At 54.7% G+C, this 21,005-nt stretch overlaps 2 protein-coding genes across 4 annotated transcripts in view; one reads left to right on the top strand and one right to left on the bottom strand.

Annotated features, from left to right (window-relative positions):
- Nucleotides 1-2,007: 2,007 nt before the first annotated feature.
- On the top strand, nt 2,008-16,147 carry OLFML2B (olfactomedin like 2B). Of its 2 annotated transcripts, XM_034063863.1 has the most exons (9): nt 2,008-2,201; nt 3,218-3,481; nt 6,881-6,988; nt 10,077-10,253; nt 11,897-12,125; nt 13,127-13,204; nt 13,331-13,651; nt 14,128-14,304; nt 14,614-16,147. In XM_034063863.1, the coding sequence occupies exons 1-9, from the start codon at nt 2,058-2,060 to the stop codon at nt 15,213-15,215; spliced, it is 2,100 nt and encodes a 699-aa protein (XP_033919754.1). In that variant the 5' UTR covers nt 2,008-2,057; the 3' UTR covers nt 15,216-16,147. The 2 variants fall into 2 exon arrangements, with proteins under 2 accessions (XP_033919754.1, XP_012983980.2); XM_013128526.3 differs by having other exon boundaries at nt 13,127-13,651.
- A 2,412-nt stretch (nt 16,148-18,559) lies between these two features.
- ATF6 (activating transcription factor 6) overlaps nt 18,560-21,005 on the bottom strand; it is a 79,799-nt gene continuing 77,353 nt past the window's right edge. For both annotated transcript variants that reach the window (XM_034063879.1, XM_034063880.1), the window contains exon 16: nt 18,560-18,943. In XM_034063879.1, the coding sequence (XP_033919770.1) occupies nt 18,735-18,943 (209 nt within the window). In that variant the 3' untranslated portion in view covers nt 18,560-18,734. The remainder of the gene's footprint in view (nt 18,944-21,005) is intronic.

The raw sequence follows: 21,005 nt of genomic DNA, 5'->3' as shown, positions 1-21,005 counted from the left end.
GAAGGGGGAATGCTGAGAGTTAGAAATGACCACAGTGATCCCAAAGTTCCTGCCACTGTCTCCTCTTGCCCCCAAAGGACAGCCTTAAACTTGTCTTTAACCCAAGCTAAATACCACCAGAAAGGCTTTCTTTCCCTTATTAAAAAACAAAAACAAAAAATCGAGAAAGGATGTCAATGATATGTGAATTCCTTCATTTCCATTTTGAAATACTGTGGCAAATTTGTTTTTCTCCTTTTTCCATCCTTTAAAAGTTGGGAAAAGGCTTCAAAAGTTTTAGGTGCTGCTTGCAGTGTGACCTCTTGGAGCTGCTCTCAGCTGCTAACCCTGACAGTGACACGACTGCCTGGGGCCCGATGCTCAAAGCCAGCTGGAGGCCCCACTGTGCACAGGCTGGGGCTCCAAAAGCCCTCCTCTTGAAGACTCAGGGCAGTCTGTGCTGACAGATGGAGCAGCTACCCCCGAGGAAGCTCAGCTGTTGTCATCAGGGAGCAATGGAAACAGAAGTGAAGGAGCTGGTGCCCAAGGGGCTTTTTATCCTTAAGAGAGCTTGATGGGGGAGTCTTACGGAAATGCCTTTCTTCAACTGTTCTTCAGTTGCCTGAAGGTTCACTGTCCCTGTCCTCCCACCCTCTCCAGTTGCTTCCTCTCCTGCTCTGTTCTTTTCAGCCTTGCTGCAGGGACTCACACATTCCTGTCCCCTTCTCCACAGGCTTCAGTTCCCAGGGAGGCTGAAGGAGAGGAAGGCACTGTGCCATGCCATACACAGCCTGCAGTCTTGGCCCTGGAGTCAGCAGCTTCTGCTGCCCCCCATGCCACAGCAGCTTCTTCTCTTACACAAAATGTTTTCTTTGTGTCTGGCAGCTCCATCCCCACAGACCATCCCTGGGAGACAGCAATGGGATGGGAGAGGTGGAGCCCCCCTAGAGAGGTGCCTGGTCCCAGGACTGCAAGCACCAGTTTTGGGGCAGTTTGGGGACATGTGTGCATTAAGGACTGGGGGTGCTTTGTTCACGCACAGCCTTGCTTCATCGAGAGCTTCACGTGGCCCCTCTTGCCACCTGCTCTGTCTGTGGCTTCTTCCTCTGACCCATGATCAGGTTTTGAGACAACTGTGAGCCTGTGCCATAACTGGGGCATGGTGCTGGTGTGTGTTTGATCTCCATCAGTACATTTATAAGGGCATCTCAGGTTTCCTCATATGTCAGCGAGGCCCAGACATCCTGAGGGCAGTGCATACACCTACGCAGTGGAGGATGCTGTGACTGTGCTTTCTGCGGGAACAGTGCGTCCAAGACGTTTCCGTTTGGCAGGAGGCACAGGAGGATACAAGACTGCCAGAGTGGGGCCGCTTCTCAGCGGCATCAGCCTAAATGTCAGTAAACACATGGAGGTCTGCACTCATGACTAGCAGCCTGTGTTTGAAACATGAACTGCTTGCGTGACCCCAGCACATACAGTGTTACCACATACAGGCGTGCTGTGCCGTGCCCTGCCATCAGCGTGGCTTCCTTGCGACCCAAAGTACATGGAGGATGAGAGCCCGGCTCTTACTGGAGATGGAAAAGGAGCCAGGCAGGCTGTAAGGTTTTCTGTCCCCCCTGGCAAGCTGCAGGGGTGGGATGCGCAGGTTTGCTTGGTGCAGACAGGCAATGTGGGTTATTCTGGGGAAGAAGGGTTGCAGCCCTCCAGAGAAGCCCCATGTGAAGGAGCAGGACATGCCCACGTGACCAGCAGCCTCCTCCTGTCCGCAGCCTGCCCCACTGGGGCAGCTTGAGCACAGACCCTGTTCCCTCCGGCTCAGGACTAGGCTGCCGGCAGCCCCCGCCGCAGGTGGGAAGCACCGCCCGGGGCGGCCCCGGTCCCGCCCCGCGGCCCGCTCGGCCCCGCCCGGCCCCGCCCGGGGCCTATCCCGCCGCGGAGGGAGGACGGGAGGGAGGGAGAACCGACCGACAGGGAGGGAGCCTGGCCCGACCCTGCCCGGCCCCGCCCGCCGCGCCGCACCTGAGCCAGCAGCGGCGGCTCCGCGCTGGCCCCGGCCCCTCCGCCGCCCTTCCATGGCTCGGCCGCTGCCGCTGCTGCTCTGCTTGGCCGCGCTGGGCGCCGGCTGCCGGGCAGGGTCCCCCCCCGCCGGTACGGCCGGGCCCTCCGCCGAGCCGCTGCAGGACGAGGCGGACAACCAGGAGAACATCCTCTCCCAGGTACCTGCTGGCGAGGGAGCGGGGCACCACGGGGAGCGCTGCGCACCCGCGGAGTGGGGCTGGGGGATGCTGTGTGCATCCAGGGCCGTGCTGGATGTGCTGGGGGATGCTGGATGTGCGTGCTCGGCGGTGCTGGGGGATGCTGTGCGCACCCCGGCGCTCATCGGCGGTGCTAAGGTGGATGTCCCTGCAGGGAGTTTCATTGCCCCGGGGTGCAGTGAACTCCCTGAAGCCCAGAGGGGAGCAGTTCACAGCCCCTATCCTATCGTTTCTGTGGGGGGAGCTCAAAAACCGGGGAGCTCTTGAGGAGGGGAATTGGTGGAGCCTCTTTGTGTGCAGAGGGGAGAGATCCAGGCTCTTTCCCTGCCAGTGGGATGTGGTGGAGGTTTCTATTAGATTTGGCAGATCAGACTGTGTGTTATTATCTGCCCTCGGAAATGGCTAATGTGGAGTCTATTGGAAATGTACCGTCAAAGCTATTTTTGTGCTTGGGCTTTCAGAAGCTCTGTCTGCAAATCTCTGTAAAGGAAATTCCTGGCATTGTATGGGGCTAATCAGAAATACTGCTTCACCACCAGGTTACGCTGCTCATAGGGTGGCTTTCAGTAACCCTTCCAGTGCACCCTTACCCCATTTGCCCATGTAAAAAAACCTTGTTCAGGGCGACAGGTGACTTAATGGGTTTATTGGACACAGAGCATTAAAAGACATCAGGATGGGGTTCATATTTAAAATTCCTGTATTTAAGAGTCTAAATGGCTAGGTCCACTGCATGCCAAGTGGAATAAAAAATACCCTGTTGGGAGAAGCCAGTTTTTATTCCCCTTGTAGGCAGGGACCAGAAAGCTCTGCACTCTCTAGAAAACTCATTGGATGTTGGAAGAGCTGGCCAGTTTCCTTGAGGTTTAGGGTGCACAAAGTGTCCTTGTTTGGACTGTGAAGTCCAGGGTGCCCTTGTCCCTTGCTGGGCAAGCAGAGGAGAAGATGTTTACTTACTGCTGGTGACTTGTACTCAGCTGTTAGGTGACTATGACAAGGTGAAGGCGGTGTCCGAAGGCTCCGACTGTCGGTGCAAATGCTTGGTCAGGCCCCTGGGCCGTGGTGCCTGCCAAAGGATTAATGAAGGCGCCTTCAAAGCGGAGGATTTTTACACGGTGGAAACCATCACGTCAGGACCCAGCTGCAAGTGTGCGTGCGTGGCCCCCCCCTCAGCACTCAACCCCTGCGAGGGCGACTTCAGGCTGAAGAAGCTGCGGGAGGCGGACAGCAGTGACCTGAAGGTAGGAGAGCACCCTGAATTTGGGATTCTTCTGGGAGGGGGAGATCTTCTGAAGCCTTTTCTTTTGGGGCTTTTTTAAAAAACAACTTTTCTCCTAAACTTTCTTTTATAAAACCTCTCCTAGTTACCTTTATGTCTGCATGTTTGATATAAAAATCAAGCTCAGCTTAAGAGATTGATGTCAGCAGCTGCAGATTCACCTCATTCACCCCATGCTGCCTGGGGTCCACTGTGGCTGCCTGTGCGGGAAGCCCAGGAGGGACTGGGCTACTCCCTGCCCTTTGTCCAGCACTGCATGTCCCTGGGGCACAGCTCTGCAGCTGCCAGGCCCGTTTCCTGCCACAGAAAGGGGATCCTAAGGACCCACGCAAAAAGCTGTTCTGGCTTCAGGGACGGAAAGCTGCTGATGCGTCAGTGTGAGGGTGTGTTACACAGCTGGCTGATGGCTGCATGGGTTTTGTTGGTTTAAATGCTGATACTTCTGTGCTGTTCAGTATTTTGTCTCTTTAGTAATATCTCCCTCTTTTCCAAATGTGACAGTGTCTGTTCTAGGTACTTGTGGCTTTGCGTGGATGCTTACTTTTGCTGGTATAGTGGGTGGCAGCAGTCTCTGCTGGGTTTTCCAGTTTGTTACCTGCACAGGGCAGCAGAAATCCTCCCCAAAGGGCCACTGGTCTGGTCCAGCCCTGGGGAGTCCCCAGAGAAAAAAGTTGAGCTCTGGGATGTACCCTGGGGCAATGCTGCTCATCCCAGCTCAGGTGGGAAAGCAGGCAGCATGCAAGGTGCTGTGGGGCAGCCTCCCACTGGAGCCACCATGATGGGCTTGCTCTAATTAACTTGGAGCTCAAGGATGTGTTTCGTCTTGTCCAACTGCAGACAGTTAGCAGCTTCTTGTCCAAGCTTCCCTGCAGCTAGGGAAGATAAACAGGCACAGGCAGACAATCCATCATTTCAGAGAAGGAGACCCAGGCTGGAGTTGTTTGGTGGTCCCTCGTCTGCAGAAGAAGCCAGGATGTCCCACTTGGCCTTAGATGAAGATCTGGGAGCTCCCTGTGGTTAGGGGTGGGGACACCCTCCGAGGTGACAGAGCCACCCCTGTAGTCCCTCACCGGGAAGCAGGCTCCTTCACCAGCAGCTCACAGCCCTCTCCCTGTCCTCTCCACAGCTGGTCAGCCTCCAGGAGGAGCAGAGCCGCATGGCTAGCTGCACCCTTGGCTCCGGCTGCCTCTTCCCACCAGGGAGCAGCTCACAGCCAGCTGTGGTGTGAAAGCTTGTCCTCTAGGAACTGGCCAGGCTCCCCCGCTCATTTCGCAAGGATTCGCGGCCAAACGTTTTCACAAGGTTTATCCAAATACACACACGTGGGGTTTTTCTGTGCTGCAGGAGTCAAACCCCAGGAGCTGTGAAAACAGGCTTGCATCCTCGCCAGGCACAGAGCCCCTCCTGGGGTCGAGCTCGCCGGGAACAGGCATCTCCTGTAGGAGACGACGGGAAGCAGGAGGGGATACAGCCTCGGTTCTTGTGTGATTCATGAGGAGCAGCTCCCACGCTCATCGGCAGGGGGGCCGGGAAACCCAGGCCTCCTCATTGCTCCTAACAGCCCCAGGGCTGGTCTCATGAGCGTTGTTCCTGCCCCCTGCAGCAGCGGGAAGCATGTAGAGTCGTGCTCTATGTCTGTTGTGTTTTATGAGGCTTTCTTATGATCCGACTCAAAAGCCCTGGGTACTCCACATGTGGGAGAGCCACGAAAAGCTCCCTAAAATTAGAGCCCTCCTTTATGAGGGATGAGCTGGAGGGTTTCCCCCTGAGGGAACAGTGAGAAAGGGAGTACATAAGCCCAGGCAGCAGGAACATACCCCTGAGCAACCCCAGCTCAGCTAAATGGCTGCACTGAGCATCCCAGGTAAAGGTTTCAGTCCCATCTGCGCCTTTAATAAGGCCCCATAGGACTTTATGGACCATCACGCCAGTGAGAGCAAAGTCCACAGCTGGTGAAGGAAAGGAAATGTCAAGTTGGTGTGCATCAGCATGATCTTTCTGGGAGGCTCAGCTTGGTATTGGCAGGGGTAGCTAAATCTAAGATCTATTTTTGTGAAGTGGCAGCATGCTGCTTCTCTGCTTGCAAGGCACAGCGTGTGTTCTGGGGTGCAGAGTCTTGCAAAGAGTCTGTGCTCAGGAACATTTGGAAGGTGGTTAATAAAGTCTGCGGCCTTTGTGCATTGATGGAAACTATCCAGCCTGGAGGGAAAGCTCATGTCTCCAGTGGCTGTCTGGCAAGTTGAGTGCATTGTATTGGTCGTCTCCGTCCAGTTCTTGGTGGAAAGTGGATGCGTAGCCATAAAACAGTCCTTGTCTCTTAATACTGCCATTTTATCTGGCCCAAAAAACTCTTTCCTTTGCTGTCAGCTCCACAGGGAGACTGCAGAGGCTGGGGTGGAAACTCAGAGTGCTGCCAGCAGTGCTGCCTGCACTTCTTCCATGTTTGGGGAGCTCTGCTGACCAGTTTGTAACTGCTGGGAGAAAGTGCCACCACCTTGTAGTAGTTCCCATGCCCTGAAAACACTTCTCAGCTATTGGGGCTGTAGGGTCTGCAGCACCATGCTGGGCATGTGGGTACAGGAGGTGGGTGCGTATGGGAGCCAAGGCAGGGAATGGCCCAGGAGCCCTCCTCACCAGCCTATGCCTTGCTCAGCACCATCCTCTGCAGACTGAGCACTGTGAGATGCAGGACAAGGGTATTTCTGTCTGTATCCCCAGGCTTGGTGAGCAAGGGCTGATTCTGGCTGATTGGGAACACAACCCTTCCTGCTGCAGGAAGGGGGTGAGTTAATGCAGAGCCTCTCTGAAATGGGTGGTTGAAGGTGAAGGCAGCATCCCTGTGGCAGAGCTGATCTCCAGGGAAGCAAGCTGTTACCAGGCTGGCACTGGATTTCAGTTGCTTCACTCTTGCATTTGTGAATATTTTTAAGTTTTTAAACAAGTTTCTTCTTGTTCCAGGAAAAAAAAAGCACAGGATGGCACGAACTCAGAGTGATCTCAGACTCACTTTTATTTGAGCTGCTGTTCTCTTGTGCTGTGCTGGTCATGTCACTGGTGGAGTAGCTAATCCTTTGTGCCTGTGACAGAACCTCCCCTAGTGCTGCCAAGGAGAGCAGTTTTTCTCCCTGCTCTGCTTGCTAATCCCCAGCACCCAAAACATGCTCCTGAAGCCCTGCAGAGATGGTATGTGTTGCTCTGCTTGCTGTGCTCTGCTTGCTGTGTAAGGAAATACTTGCTTTCTCACAAGTCTTGCACTCAGAGGGGTGCATTGCTCTTGCCTCTTGAGTTGTACAAACCATGCAGGCTCATGTACAGACCAGCAAGAGCCTCTGACTGATGGTGTACTCCCTTTGCCTTGCAGCTGTCCTCCATTGTCGAGATGCTGGAAAGTGCCTTTTATGGTTTAGACCTTTTGAAGCTGCACTCAGTCACAACCAAGCTGGTGGGTCGTGTGGAAAAGCTCGAGGAGGTAAGATGAGTCCCGCTCTCTCCTTCAAGGCTGTTGCCTTCAGTAGGACTTGCCTCAAGTCAAGTTCTTGGCACCTTTGGTGCTTTCAGAGCCTTGTTTCTTTGGAAGAAATGTTAGTTAACTATTAGGCTGAAACTAAACTTGACCAGATGAGGCTGTTCAGGCCAGACCAGACTCTTCCCTGTGTTCCTCACAGGCAGTGCCCAGTGCTTCACCACTCAGTTAACCTTCCTTGCCCCTCTCCAGTGTTCCCCCATCCCTTGTGGCTCAAACTGAAAGTAGGATCGCAGCTGAGGCCTCATAGGAACCAGTACCCCTCTGGGGTCATATGGGCACACTGTTAAGTTTTTCTTCTTCCAAGTTTTACGTCTGTGCTGGTGTGATAGTTGCTCTGAAGTGGCTGCTTTTGTGCTGCGGGCTGGTGTTGGGGTATGCTCACCAGGACTGCTGGTAGCCAAGGAGGTCAGATTCCTTAAGGACCAAGTTATATCTTGGCCTGTGTTAAGAAAGAGCTGAACCCTCACACTCCAAAAAAGATACATAAAGTACCTTCCTTTTCTTTTCTTTTTTTTCAGAGCAGACTTCCAGTGAAATAAATACTCTTCACTCCCATGCAGTTTAATATTTCTTTGGCTAGCACAGCATAGGGTTTGCAGTGTGTTAAGCTGTGCTCAGCTATGTAGTGACAGGTTGCCAGATTAAATACTGGAGTTTTCTCCCGTGGTCCATATCTGGGACAGTAATTCCACATTCTTGTCAGAGTGGAGCAGTCCTGTTCGTCTGCAGCCAGGAGCCAAAAGGCGATGATTTATAAAGCCAAAATTCCACTTGCAAAGTGTTTCGGGAAGGCACGGCGTGCTTCATCCTGGGGTCAGGAAGGAGCCAGCCGAGAGGAGCATGTTTGCCTGGGTGGCTCTGTGTTTCCAAGCACAGCAATTGACCCAGAAGGAGAAAAAAGGTTTTGAGGTCTAAAACTAACAAAGCACCAATGTTTTTGTTTGCAATCCCACCCTGTTCCTGTGGTTTAGCATATTCTCCAGTTGTTTCTTGGGTTCCTAATTAGGGGAGAGGAGCGAGGGAAGTGGGAGCTGTGCTGCCAGCTCTGTGCCGCACATCCCCATTGGGGAGCTTCACCCCTGTGACACTGATGGCCACAGATCTAATGGTGTGACCTGCCCCATGGCATGGTGAGCTGGTCTCCCCCAGAGCAGGGGATAGGAAGGCCCCCATCAGGACAGATTGATGGTCTATTGCTATTTAACATCCACAGTTCACTGGATTAGGGATGATGAAGAGAACAGGCCTGTTTTGGTATCATTTGTGGATCTGTGGTCTGTGAATTTGTCTCCCCTGAAACCAGATGACTGCGCTCTTCTTTGACACCAGAGTGGCCCTGTGTACCAGCCAGTTCCTGCACCGGAAATTGGTACAAGCAGTGCTGGTGGCAGTTGCATGTCTAAGCACATCAGAATGACCTTGCAGTGTGGCTGCTCTGCTCGCAGCCTGTTGCAGCAGTGCAGACAGGCAGGGAGCTTGGTCTGGCAGATGTACTTTGGCCAGAGAGGGAGTAATGAAGGTGTAGGAGGGGGGAATTCACAGATTTGGGTCTTTAATTTCCCAAAAGTAGGACAGTGGGAGCATGTAACAAACAGTTGAAGCTGCCTGCACTCAGATGGGATGGAGCAGGACAAGAGAGGTCTGGGCTGATGGAGAATCATGATCTGGTACATGGAGATTCCCCTGGTGCTGCTGGGGCAGGGCAGAGCTGATGCAGGCAGCGCAGGCAACAGGTGTGAAATGCCTCCTGCTGCTGGCTTAGCATGTCAGTTCCTGTTGGGAAGGTGAGGATGACACACTGCATTGATCATGGGATCTGATATGGACAGCTGAGATGCTGAACAAGAGCCTGGCATGGCTTTAAAGCATCGGCTTCGCAGGCGGGTGCGCTTTTGGCAGCTGCTCCTGAGAAAGCAGCTGAGTGGCCTTAAGCAGCATCACAGGCCAGGCTTTGGTGGTGCCTCCCCACTCAAGGGGAGGCAGATTTTATCCCTAAACAAGTCATAAGCCAAGCATTACACAGAATAAGTGATAAGGACACAGGGCTGTCAGGATCAGTCATCCTCCTGAGAGGAGGATGTTACCAAAGCTGCTTCTGCTCCTGTGCTGCTCCTAGGAGAGCATCATGAAATCCTCTGTTCCCTTTCTTACTACAGCAAAATGCTTGCTGAGAAGCCCCTGTGTTGTTGGACTCAGCCTCAGAAATTGCATGATAAATGCGTGTCTCACAGTTCCTGGGTAAAGACTGGTAATAAAGACGCACATGGAGGGGGATTGGGGGTTAACTGAGCTCAGGATGGTGGTGTTGCAGAGGTAAGAGGTTATTGCGAGTTGCCTGTAGTATAACAAGCCGTTTTACACAAATGGTGTTGGTAAAGGGAAGGAACCCTCAATACTTGTTCCAAAGAGCTAGAGCCTTCTCTAGGGAGGCAGCTTCTCTGCTTTGTCTTTAGCTTGCAGCTGTTGTATCAGCTGGTGATGTTGAGGTTGCAGATGGAGGTCACGGTGGGGTTTAGGGGAAATTAATGGTGGAACAGATTGATAATGAAGAGCTGGGGGAACCACCCTCAGTCCCTGCAAAAATGCTGTGATTGATGCACCATCTATTCAAAGCAGTAAAATACTAAGGAGTGATGAGCAGAGACTGCAGCAACCTCTTGGATACCAGGCATGCATATGGTTGGATACTGAGAAGGGCAAAAGGTTTGTCTGCCCTAGGCTGCCTGATGAGCTGCAGCCAGCCCCAGTTTCCTCCTGGTCCCAGGACAGCTCTCTGAGGGTCCATGGCTCTCCTCTCCTCCCCACATTCTCCCTCGTTGTGGAGTGGATGGTGGTGGAGAGGAGCAATCCTCAAGTGCGGCACTAAGCAGCCAAGCAGTGACACAGGACTGGGAGAAGAGAAACCAGGCAAGTGGGATGCGGACCTCAGGGATTTGCCTCGGGGGTCAGGCAGGCAGCAGCCAGTCAGGATGGGACCTTGGACCATCCCTTGTCTTTACACAGGATAAAGTCTCCTCTCTTGCTTTTGTAGGGCATGTCCAGGAACTTCACACAGCAAGGCCACCGCGCAGGAGCCAGCGTGGAGGAGGGTCTGCAGGATCCCCACCGCAGGGACCGGGAGAACTGCTCCAGCCTGCTCACCAACAGCCTTGCTGACATCGAGGGCTCGCTGCAGCGGGACGCCGAGGCTGCCTACATGCATGCAGAGGTAGGACCGCCCAGGCGGGTTGCACGGCTCGAGATCGCTGCTGCAGCGCGAGCCAGACCTGAGGCTGTCTCTGGATGTGGCCCCTGGCCCAGGGTTATTTTCTCCTTGGCTCAGCCGACCCCACTTCCGTGCCTCCGGCTCCAGCCGGGATGTAGGAGGGAGCAGGAGCGGGCAGCTCCCCGGGCCGCCCCCTTCCCTTGGGGCTGCTGGTGTGCGAGGTCAGCGGCGGTGTTGCTTGGAAAGCATGATGTCATTGCGGGCGGCTGGGAAACTCGGAGCCTTTGACTAGCAGGGCCTGGGGCTCGGTGCAGGGCAGCCTGCTGCTCTCCATCCCTCCAGGGCCATTACCCCTTCCCAGCCAGCCTCTGCTCCTGGCAGGCTCCAGGCAGAGCTTCCAACATCTGAGTGGCTCCAGCCCCAGACTATGGGGATCCCTGTGGGGACTGCCCCAGTGCAGCAGCATTCTGTGCTGGGGCAGTGGTTTCTGTGCAGCCCCAGAGAGAGTGCTGGGAAAAGGCCTGCCCAGGGTGTCCTGACCCCCCCTTGCTGTTTTGCTTTGCTGCTCTGATCCATGCTGGGTGGCTGCTGGAGCATCCTGCCTTTTGCAGGGCAAAAGGAGGTGTCTGGGAATGGGGGGTCTGTTGCTGCATCATTTCCAGCTCAACAAGGGGTGTTCAGCTCCAGGGAGTGAGAGCATCCTGCACATGGCCCCTGCGGGTCCTACACAAGGCAATGTTCCCTGAGCCTTCACAAGAAGGATGGGCTCCCACTGTGCACTGTGGGGCACTGACCCCGATGTGCTGTGCGCACTGCTCCAGGCAGAGCTCTGTGTCCGCAGCACTCCCAGCACCTTTCCGCTGCTCCCCAGGCCATACCTGGAGCACGGGCTCTGCTGCCTGCTGGAGGGAAGCCAGCCCAGGCCAGGCAGGAGAAGGAAGTGTGGGTCTTTTATTACCCCAGGTGACCTCATTTCCCAATGTTCCTCTTTTCTCACTGTTAATTGCAGCAGGGCTGTGAAGGAGAAATGTGCCTGTCTGCTCAGCCAAATGGGCACTGCTTCAACCTTTCAGCTGTCTTTCCAATTTCCTTTAATGAGATGAAATCCATCAAGCATGAGCTGTGGCAGCTGGTGGCTGCCTCAGTGCAGAGCTCCCGCTTCCTGTCCTGGCTGGCGAGTTCCCTCTCCCTGCCCTGGGGATGGTTCCTAGTCCCTGCCTGTCAGGACCTTCAGCCTCTGCTCTGCCAAAGCTCAATACACATTGCATGCTCTCCATGGATCAGGTGCTGACAGAGCAGGGAGTGGATGTGTGAGCAGTTGCAATGAGGGCTCTGCCCTGTGAATGCTGCCCCGGGGTCCCGTCCCCCCCTGCCCTCACATCCTCCATCCCACAGCCTGTGCCTTACTGAGCACCGGGTCCCAGTTTTGCAGGGTGGTACCAATGTCATGCAGAGACAATACTGATCTGCAACCCCTGCTGCCTCCTGGAGGGTTTCTCACAGTGGAGAAAGGACTGAAGATTACTCTGAGAAGGGAAGGAGGGCTGTGTCTTACCCAGTGCTCAGCTGGCCAGCCTGATCTACCGCATCTGCCAAAACATGGCTATTCTGGCACATCCACTAACAACCTCCTGTGTCTCTTCCAGGGAAAATATGAAGAAAGGTTCTTGAAAGAGGAAACCATATCCCAGCAGATCAACTCTGTTGAGTCCCTGCCGGAGCTGCACATCTCTCCGGATGATGAGAAGCCCGAACAGCTCTTGCAGAGGAAGCTACATGTGAGGAGCCGTCCTCCTTCCAAGCCCACCATCGTCCGAGGGGTCACCTACTACAAAGCCCAGTCCACTGAGTCAGAAAACGACATCGAGGAGCAACGTGAGTTGGCTTTGCAGCCACGTCCAGTGGGATGGTTGTATCCTGCTGCAAAACCAGTGTCCATGCCTGAGTCCTGCCTCATTCCCTGGGAGGCACATGGGGTCACCATAGGAGGGCTTGGAGGTGGGATGATGGGTAACCTCACCCCTGTGCAGCCTTTGAGCCCTGCACGGGGGACCACTACAGCACTGTTATTCCATGGAAAATCCTGGTAGCTAAAGAAATAGGTCTCTGCTTTAGTTTAAAATACCCAACACCAACACCTTTCCAAAAGTAAATGCAAGTTTATTACACGTTAGTCCTGCAAATGTCTCCCCAATGGCATCCAGGGAGGTTTGTGCAGTGGTTGGGGTGCTGGAAGGCAGCTCAGAGCTGCTGCTGGCTGCCTGACAGCTCAGCAGGGTGCTGCTCACTGCCCTGGCCATGGTGAGAGGAGGAACTGAGCCTCCTGGGACCAGCAGCATGGGCAAAAAGGCAAGTGTCCTTTCTCTGCAAAACTGGCTCAGCAGCAAGGCTGGCAGCACAGCCATGTGTGGTTCATGAGGTCCCAGAGATGAGGAGCAGCAGAGGGTACCTGCGATGGCTGGTACCCAAGTGGTAGCCCAAATGGTCCCCGTGCCCTGGGTGAGGCACCTGGTTTGGCAGGCTGGGTTAGGAGGGTGGGGTCTGGCTGGGTGCTGCAGTTGTGTCTCTGTCCTGTCCCAGGCAGCATGGAGCCCCTGCTGCACCTCTGTGAATGCGCAGACTGAATCACTGTCCATCACCTCCTGCTCTGCCCAGCCTGAGGTGGTGGATGTGGCTGTGATGGGGTCTCACTTACCGTCAGCCCCTGCAGTTCACACAGCCCTTCTCCAGCTGGAAATTAAGAGGGAAACCAGATGGATTTAGTACAGCCTGGACAAGTGGGCAGAGGAGCAAGAGCAGTGGGGTGGGTGCAGAGGGGCTGTACAGGACTTACTCCTGCTCTCTGTGGGGCTGACGCCCATGCCTGTATTTGCCAGCGGACGAGCTGTTCAGCGGGGACAACACGGTGGACCTACTGATCGAGGACCAGCTCCTAAGGCCCAGCAGCAGGGCGGGTGAGGACACAAGGAAGCCCGCCCCGGTGGGATGGCCGCCCACCCCTGCCAGCGACCCTACCACCTCCCCAGTCACAGACACTGCCACGATGGCCACAGTGCCCCTGTCCCCTGCCATGTCCACAGAGCCCACACTGGATGCCACCCTGGAGACCATGACTGCCCTGCCAGAGCTGGTGGAAGAGGAAACTCCACAGCTACTGGCAGCCTTGGCCAGCACAGTGGTGGCCACGGCCACTGAAAGCCCATTTACAGCCACCACTGCTGTCCCCAGCCCTGCCATGGCCACCACCACTGGCACCTCAAGGGCCATGGGGATGAGCTCTGCCCCAGAGAGCAGCCCGGGAGTTTGGGGACCTGCAAGCACCCCTCCGACACCAATCAGTCCCACCATCCCTGCCACTCCAAAGCAAGCGCTGGAGGAGGAGGACATCAGGAACATAATTGGTGAGTGCCTGCACTGTTCCAGCTGTGAGCATGAGGGCTGACTTGTGGCCACAGCGTGTTCTGCTAAGCACAGGACACCTGAATTCGGTCACGGGTGGGAGGTGCCATGGAGATGGTGGCTGGACAGCACTTTACTGCAGTGCCAGGTTTACTTGCTTGTTAATTCTGGAACCTATTGCAGTCTCCTCTCAGCCTGAGGGGCCAGGCAGGGAAGAAAGAGGCCTCCCTGGAGATGGACCCAAAGCAGGCAGCAGCCTCAAGCTGGGGCAGGAACATGGCTGAGGCTGTTGGGAACTGTTTGCAGGATCTGGCCAATGCTGCTGGGTCTCATAAGGCTGAGCCCAGGCTGAGGCAGTGGGGGTACCCACTGCGTGGGCAAAGGGCTGGAGGAGGGTGATGCCTGCAGACCCCAGCAGGAGCAGGGGGAGCATGGCTGCACTGCCTCTGGCCTCGTGAGCTTTTCTCTGCCTGCACAGGGCACTGCAAGGACACGCTATCCACCATTTCGGGGCCCACCACCCAGAACACCTACGGGCGCAATGAGGGTGCCTGGATGAAGGACCCCCTGGCCCAGGAGGAACGTATCTATGTCACCAACTACTACTATGGGAACACGCTGGTGGAGTTCAGGAACCTCGACAACTTCAAGCAAGGTGAGTTTGCACCACTTCCAGTGCTGCTTGACTGGTCCAAATGGTGTCCTTGTCCCTGGGATACTGCACCATGGGGGGGTTGTCTGGAAGGGTCCCTCCCCTCTTGGGTGCTAGCTCCTGGTGTGTGTAGTTCAGAGCACAGCACAGGTCAGGCTGCCCCTTGTGACCCTGGACTTGCCTGTCACTACACCAGGTGGCTGCTGGTGCCTGGGGAGGGAGTACAGCAGGGCTGTGGGCAAAGGGTGCTGCTGATGGGGCCACCAACCCCAAAGCAAAGGGTCTCACAAGCAAGGTGTCTCTGCCACACAGGTCGCTGGAGCAACTCCTACAAGCTCCCATACAGCTGGATTGGGACGGGGCATGTGGTCTACAATGGGTCCTTCTACTACAACCGGGCCTTCACACGCAACATCATCAAATATGACCTGAAGCAGCGGTATGTGGCTGCCTGGGCCATGCTGCATGATGTGGCCTATGAGGAATCAACCCCATGGCGGTGGCGTGGCCACTCAGATGTGGACTTTGCTGTGGATGAGAATGGCCTGTGGGTCATCTACCCAGCCATCAACTATGAGGGCTTCAACCAAGAGGTGATAGTGCTGAGCAAGCTGAATGCGGCCGACCTCAGCACCCAGAAGGAGACCACGTGGCGGACGGGGCTGCGGAAGAACTTCTATGGGAACTGCTTTGTCATCTGTGGGGTCCTGTACGCAGTCGACAGCTACAACAAGAGGAACGCCAACATCTCCTATGCCTTTGACACACACACCAACACACAGATCATCCCCCGGCTGCTCTTTGAGAATGAGTACGCCTACACCACACAGATAGACTATAACCCCAAGGACCGCCTGCTCTACGCCTGGGACAATGGGCACCAAGTCACCTACCACGTCATCTTTGCCTACTGAGACCCCCCCAGCACAGTGGGGCACTGCGAGCCAGGGGCCACCAGCACCTTTTGTTATTATTTTTATTGTTATTATTTTGTACAAAGAGTAAATGATGGCTTTTTAAGTTGTTTTTTTATGGTGGATTGTAGATCGATCCCCAGGCCAGAACCACCCTGTTTCTCTTTGCTGTAACCTTGCTTCTGGCTTTCCTTCCTGCAGGGAGGTCTTCCTTCAGGAGAGCAAACCCAGCTCTTCTGCCTGGGAGAAGAGGGGGCCTGGATGCAGTCCTCCTCAGAGGTTTCATCTAATAATGCTCACTGAGAGACCCACAGCCAGTGCAAAGGTGGCCTTCCTGCTGCAGGCACCAGGTCTCAGTGGGATGCTGATGTATGCCTGTCCTTGTGGAGGACGTGCATGTCCCATGGGCCTGTCCTGGCTCCCATGACCATCTTCCCAGCTGACGGTCAGCAGGCCCTTTGGCGATCCTGCTGTACAATGTGGCTGCGAGTGCAGCTCCGGCAGCCCCTGGTGCTGGCACTTAGGCTGAGGACTGTCCCCTCCAGCCTGGGCTCTGCCCTTTGCAACCTGCTCTGGGGCCTGGGTGTACCCTGAGCCCTGACTCACATCTGGAGTGAGCTGGCAGTGGGGAGGGGGACACTGTAAATACGTGTAGATGGCTTTTGTTTGTTCAGTTTGTAACCCAAAATAGTCCCCATTGCTGGTTGTTGGGCAACGGCTTTGCTCGGCCAGGTGCTAGGCTGCCTGGGTGGGGAGCTGCGTGACTGGAGGAGCCCTGGCTCCCTATGCCACTGCCGCTTCACTTCCCATGTGCCCTCTCACTGCCATGCTCGCCCTGGTCCTGGCTGCTGGCCAGCAGGAGCCCCTGCCCTTCTGCCCAGCAACATCTCGTATTTACCTGCTCTCAACAATAAAACATCCATACCTTTGCAGCTGTTTGAGGCTTTCTTTGGGACCGGTTCACCCTCTGGGTACATGGAAATGGAGGGGGATGCGTAGTTTTGGGGAATGCCCATTTACACATTAAGAGGCTCTAGGCTTCTTATGCCTGGCACCTGGGCAGGGCAGCATGGCTGTGCGCAGCTGTGAGAAGTGCTTGGCTCTGTCATGCCTGCAGACTGCGGTGGGCCCATCTTCCCCAGGCTCTGGGTGAGCAGCTCATGCACAGTGCCCCCTCCTCAGGGGCAGGAGGAGGGGTCTGGGTGCATATGCCTCTGACAGCAGCAGTGCTGTGCAGCCCAAGACAATGCTGACCTAATCATTTGCTTAAGCAAAGCAGTGTCAACAAGCAGAATAGTAATAATAAATAAAATAACCATTTTATTGCCTTCAGTGCTAGGGACACAGAGAACAGAACTACATGGGCCAAGAGGTGCTCTCCACTGCTGGAGCTCTGGGTGCTGGCTCAGGATGTGGCGCCACAGCCGTGCCCAAGCCCCCATTCCCCCAAGCAGCCCTTTCCAACGGGCTGGGCTGGGCTGTGCCAAGCTCATTCACCACGCCAGGTCCCTGCCCCAGTCACACAGCAGCACCCCCCCCAGAGGGTCACCCCTGTGCAGGGCTGTGGGGAGCTGCATGCTGCTGCCTGGGGCACTGCTGGGGTTTGGTTTTGACTATTGTGTGAGCTGGCCCACAGTCAGGTGGGGCCGGGCCAGGAAAGGAACTGGTGCAAGGAGCACAGCCAAAGCCCTCACCGGGCCCGGCTGCTTCCCAGCAGCACTAGCGCCGAGGGGACTGGGGGCCTGTGCAGCTCACACTGACTACGTGGCAAAGGGCAAAGCTTTTCCATAGTGTTGCAAGGCACATACTTTACAGGGGTGTATTGCTCCTCACCCTCCTCCTGGCCTTCCCCAAGCTGTTTGTTTTGCTACAGGATCAACCTTTATTTCCTAACAGCTGCACACACAAATAATATTAATAACAATAATAATGATACTAAAAACAACCCACATCAGTCAGCAGTTCAGACAATGAAGGCAGTTGGCTGGCAAACTGAAGCCCGTGATTTTATATGCTAACTGTAAAGGGGAAAAATATAATGTAACATGCTGAAGTCATTAGGAAAGGCCGATGCTCTTGCTGGGGTCTCATCCCAGCTGAACACAGCAGTGCACTGCGTGCTGGAGCTCCACGGCCCAACTCCAGCCTGGCAAACTTGGGGCCAGTTAAGAGAGCTCTGCAGCAGGCTGTGTAACGGCAGCACTCGGCTGCAGCAAGAGCCATCTATGGTCCTTCAGTGCTCAGGGACAAGCAGCAGCTGCTTTGCTGCATGATGGGTGGCTGTCAGTGCAAGGCAGAGAAGGGGTGTGCAAGTGTCTGCGTGTCAGGAGGGAGGTGCTGTTGTGTCCCACCGAACTGAAGCAGCTCTTCTGCCCCAGCAGATCCAACACTGCTTCATAGGCTGTTTGTTAGCAGTGAAAAGCATTAAATATAAAACAAACGGAAACCAAAGCCCAAAACCAAAACCAACCAAACACCCCCCCAACAAACAAATGCAAGAAAACACAAACCAAGCAAGAAACAGAAGGAAAAAACCAAACCAACCAACCAACCAAAAAAAAGAATAGCAGTACACTCTCCGCAAATACACGTGCTCCACTGAATCACCACCCCTGGGGCAAGCTCCAGCCTTTTACCACTCTGCATGTGTACACACTGCCTCACCCCTACCACCGTGGTAAGCTGTTCTGCTTGTAGTGCTCTGGCTGTAAGGGGGGGTTCCCACCATCCCGCAGGGCAGCTGGGGCTGGGCTGCCCCATGGCACTGCTGCCATCCTGGGCAGCAGCCCAGAGCTTCCCAGCAAGGGAGGCTGCATGGGCAGGGATTTGGGCAGGCATGTGGGGTTGAAGGGGAGCACGACTATCTGTCCAGGCCAAGCACAGCCACTCTGGCAGATGAGGGATGCTCCTGTCCCTGGGGTGTAGGGCCAGGGCTGGAGTGGCAGGCTCGGTGTGGGGTGCAGGGCTGTGGCTCTCCCTGTACTTGCAGGGAGAGCTTACTGAAAGCTTCCTCCTGCTGCCCTGAGTGCACGGCAGGGAGGGAAGCCTGAACTTGAGGGAAGCCTCTGCAGTGGTGTCTCTGGGCAGGACCCCAGCACCCCACCTAAGGGGGAGTTTAATGGGGACAAAAACAGCCAACAAAAAACCAACAAACCAAACAACTCAGTTCTGGACAGTGTGTAAGTAGCAAGGACAGCCTGGGTCCTTTGTCCTCCCTGTGCCAGTCCTGGGCACCAGTGGCTGATGCCAACACCAGGACTGTGGCAGAGTGCCCCACCCACACCTCTGGGACCAGGCATTGCATGCGGCATGGGTCCCGCAGGCCTGTCCCTGCCAAGGAGCCAGCTGAGCAGTATAATCCCTGGGCAGGATACGGCTGTTGGGAAGGGTCAGGCACAGGAATGGGCTAAGTGGAGTCCACCCTTGTGCTGATGTGCCAGGAGCCCTAGAGACTTGCTGGCAAAGGGGCTCAGTCTGGCAACAGGACCTGCTGTGTGCTGGGTGCTTCTGCTGCAGGAGCTACTGCAGAGATTTGACAATAGCCCTCAGGGCATGGGGTGTCTCTGGGACAGAGGGAGATGCACTGTAGAAGGTGTCAGTGTGGTTTCTGCGCTGCTCCCGGAGGTATGGTGGGACAGATGAACTTTTGATGTGGAGGATCCTGGTGTCCATCACTTCACAGTCGATCTGCATCATCACCTCGTAGTCCTGCCCGTTGATCACATTCTCTGCAAACGTAAATAAAAAGCCAAAGTTGAGACTTAGCCCTGCAAACTAGTGATCCCACAGCACCAAAACCAGAGCTTTCTTGACCTCTTTCTGTCTGGAGCAGAAGATGGAGAGGAAGACCCTGCTCGTTTTTGCAGCTCCACACATGGAGCTCCATCTCACACAGTGCAGCCCCACCCTGCTTGTGACACCTCAAATGGCCCAGGCCTCGCCAGGCATGTGCAGGCACACACAGAAATTAATGCAAGTCTTTTCTTTCCCCCTTCGTCATCTGCACATAATTACTGACGGAGTTTGTATTGTATAAATTTATTACCTAACTGTTGTTCCTGAGCCACTAAAGCATAGGGGTGAGTGAAGATAAAGTTTATTTAAGCAAACTGAGTGTTTCACTTTCTTTTTATTGGTTTAAGAATACTGTAACCCCCTTGATACTGAAGATCTAGAAGAATTTCTTCACCAGAGTATTAATAAAAAAAGTTAAAATGCCATCACTTGAAAGAATTAACTGTGCCCCATTACCACCCTGACCCAGCTGTTGTCACTTGCATGATGTTATGGTGACACTGGGCAAGGCCATTATCCTGCGACACATCCGGACATAAGGAGACCCAGGGCAGCAGATGGGATCCTGGCACAAGGGCTGAATCATCCCAGTGCAGTCCCAGGACAGGCACGTCTGCTGTTGCAGAAGCTCCTGGGCTTACACGCAGAGGCTGTCCACATGGCTAGCATCTGCTGCCTAGATTTAAAGGTGGGAGACTATTCCCTGCATAGACAGTGTGTCCAGGAATGAGAAAGTCAAGATCAGATTTCCAGGCACGACCAATCCTTGCCTTTCAGAGTCAGAAGACTGCCATTGGCAGGGTTTTCTTTCTGTGCTAAGGAGGATGGAAGATCACCTAATGGAAAGCGTATGGATTGGAGGAATGCAATACACATTACTAATTTTTACTGTTTTCCTGGATTAACTCTGACTCTGGATGACAGCTGACTAGCATGGCTGGACCCTCTTGCACCCCATGCCACCTGTGGAAGCTATTAGATCTAGTAGGTCTGGTATAGTAATGAAAAGCAGGAGCAACCCCTTGCTAAGGGGGCTGAGAGCCTGTAAGTGAAATCAAAGCTCCCACCTGCAGAAATGGAATGGAAAAAGGTCTGTATGTGCCACCAAGTGACCAAGGCTAGAAGCAGCTGTTGCATGTCTCTGTGCTGCTGACCCAAACATCACAACAAACACCTTGTCCCTGCTGGTTCCCAGCTGGGACCCTTTTAGACACCATCCCTCCAGGTCACTCCTTCTCTCATCCTCACAGCTCCTCAGCTCTCACGTTGCAGACAGCAGCTCAACAGGACCCTGGCTATGTAGGAATATATGCTCCAAAGCCACAAGAGGGTGAGGTAGGATGGGATGGCAGCCAAGCCCAGGAAATCCTCTTGGTAAGGCAGTAAGACTTTCCCGAGTCTGCCCGCAGTAGTCAGCACAGTGGGCTATCATTATGTTCCCTGGCATTGCACAACATGGAGAACAGCAATCCCTGGAGCAGTCCATGGAGGAAGAGAGCTGCGCTGTGTGGGTGGCAGCAGGGAGCATGGGAACCGGATCAGCACATCTCAGCCAGCTGGGATCCCACTTCTCCCAGAACAGACACAGGCTCCCCCTGGGAGTAAGTGGACCGTGATTAAGTAAGCCACAGGTCTGCTACCCTGTGCAAGAGGTGCTGTGTCTTCTGAGGCCACCACAACTGAGATAGCTGGGGGGAATCATGCTCCCAGTGAGCCTCTGGCCAGCAGGCATGGAAGGGACTCACACCCAACTCCGGCACTTGCAAAGTGCTCAAATCCTGTCCTCTGTATGTGAATTAGCATAGGAGTGACACTCAGGTTTAAAGGTGGATATCTGATTCTTTCCCGTTTTAGGCTGAAGGCATTGCAGATGAAGAACAACTGCAGGGAACCTCTGCAAAGGGACTTGTCTCACAGGGATAAAGACAGTAGTGGGAATGCCTCAATTCCCACTACAGACATTTTTGGCAGCCTTTCTCATTGCCATTAGCACCA

The sequence above is a fragment of the Melopsittacus undulatus genome, chromosome 6 (genome assembly GCF_012275295.1).
Source record: "Melopsittacus undulatus isolate bMelUnd1 chromosome 6, bMelUnd1.mat.Z, whole genome shotgun sequence".
Lineage (NCBI taxonomy): Eukaryota > Metazoa > Chordata > Aves > Psittaciformes > Psittaculidae > Melopsittacus > Melopsittacus undulatus.
Note: the sequence above shows the minus strand (reverse complement) of the source record. Positions and strands in the feature narration are given on the sequence as shown.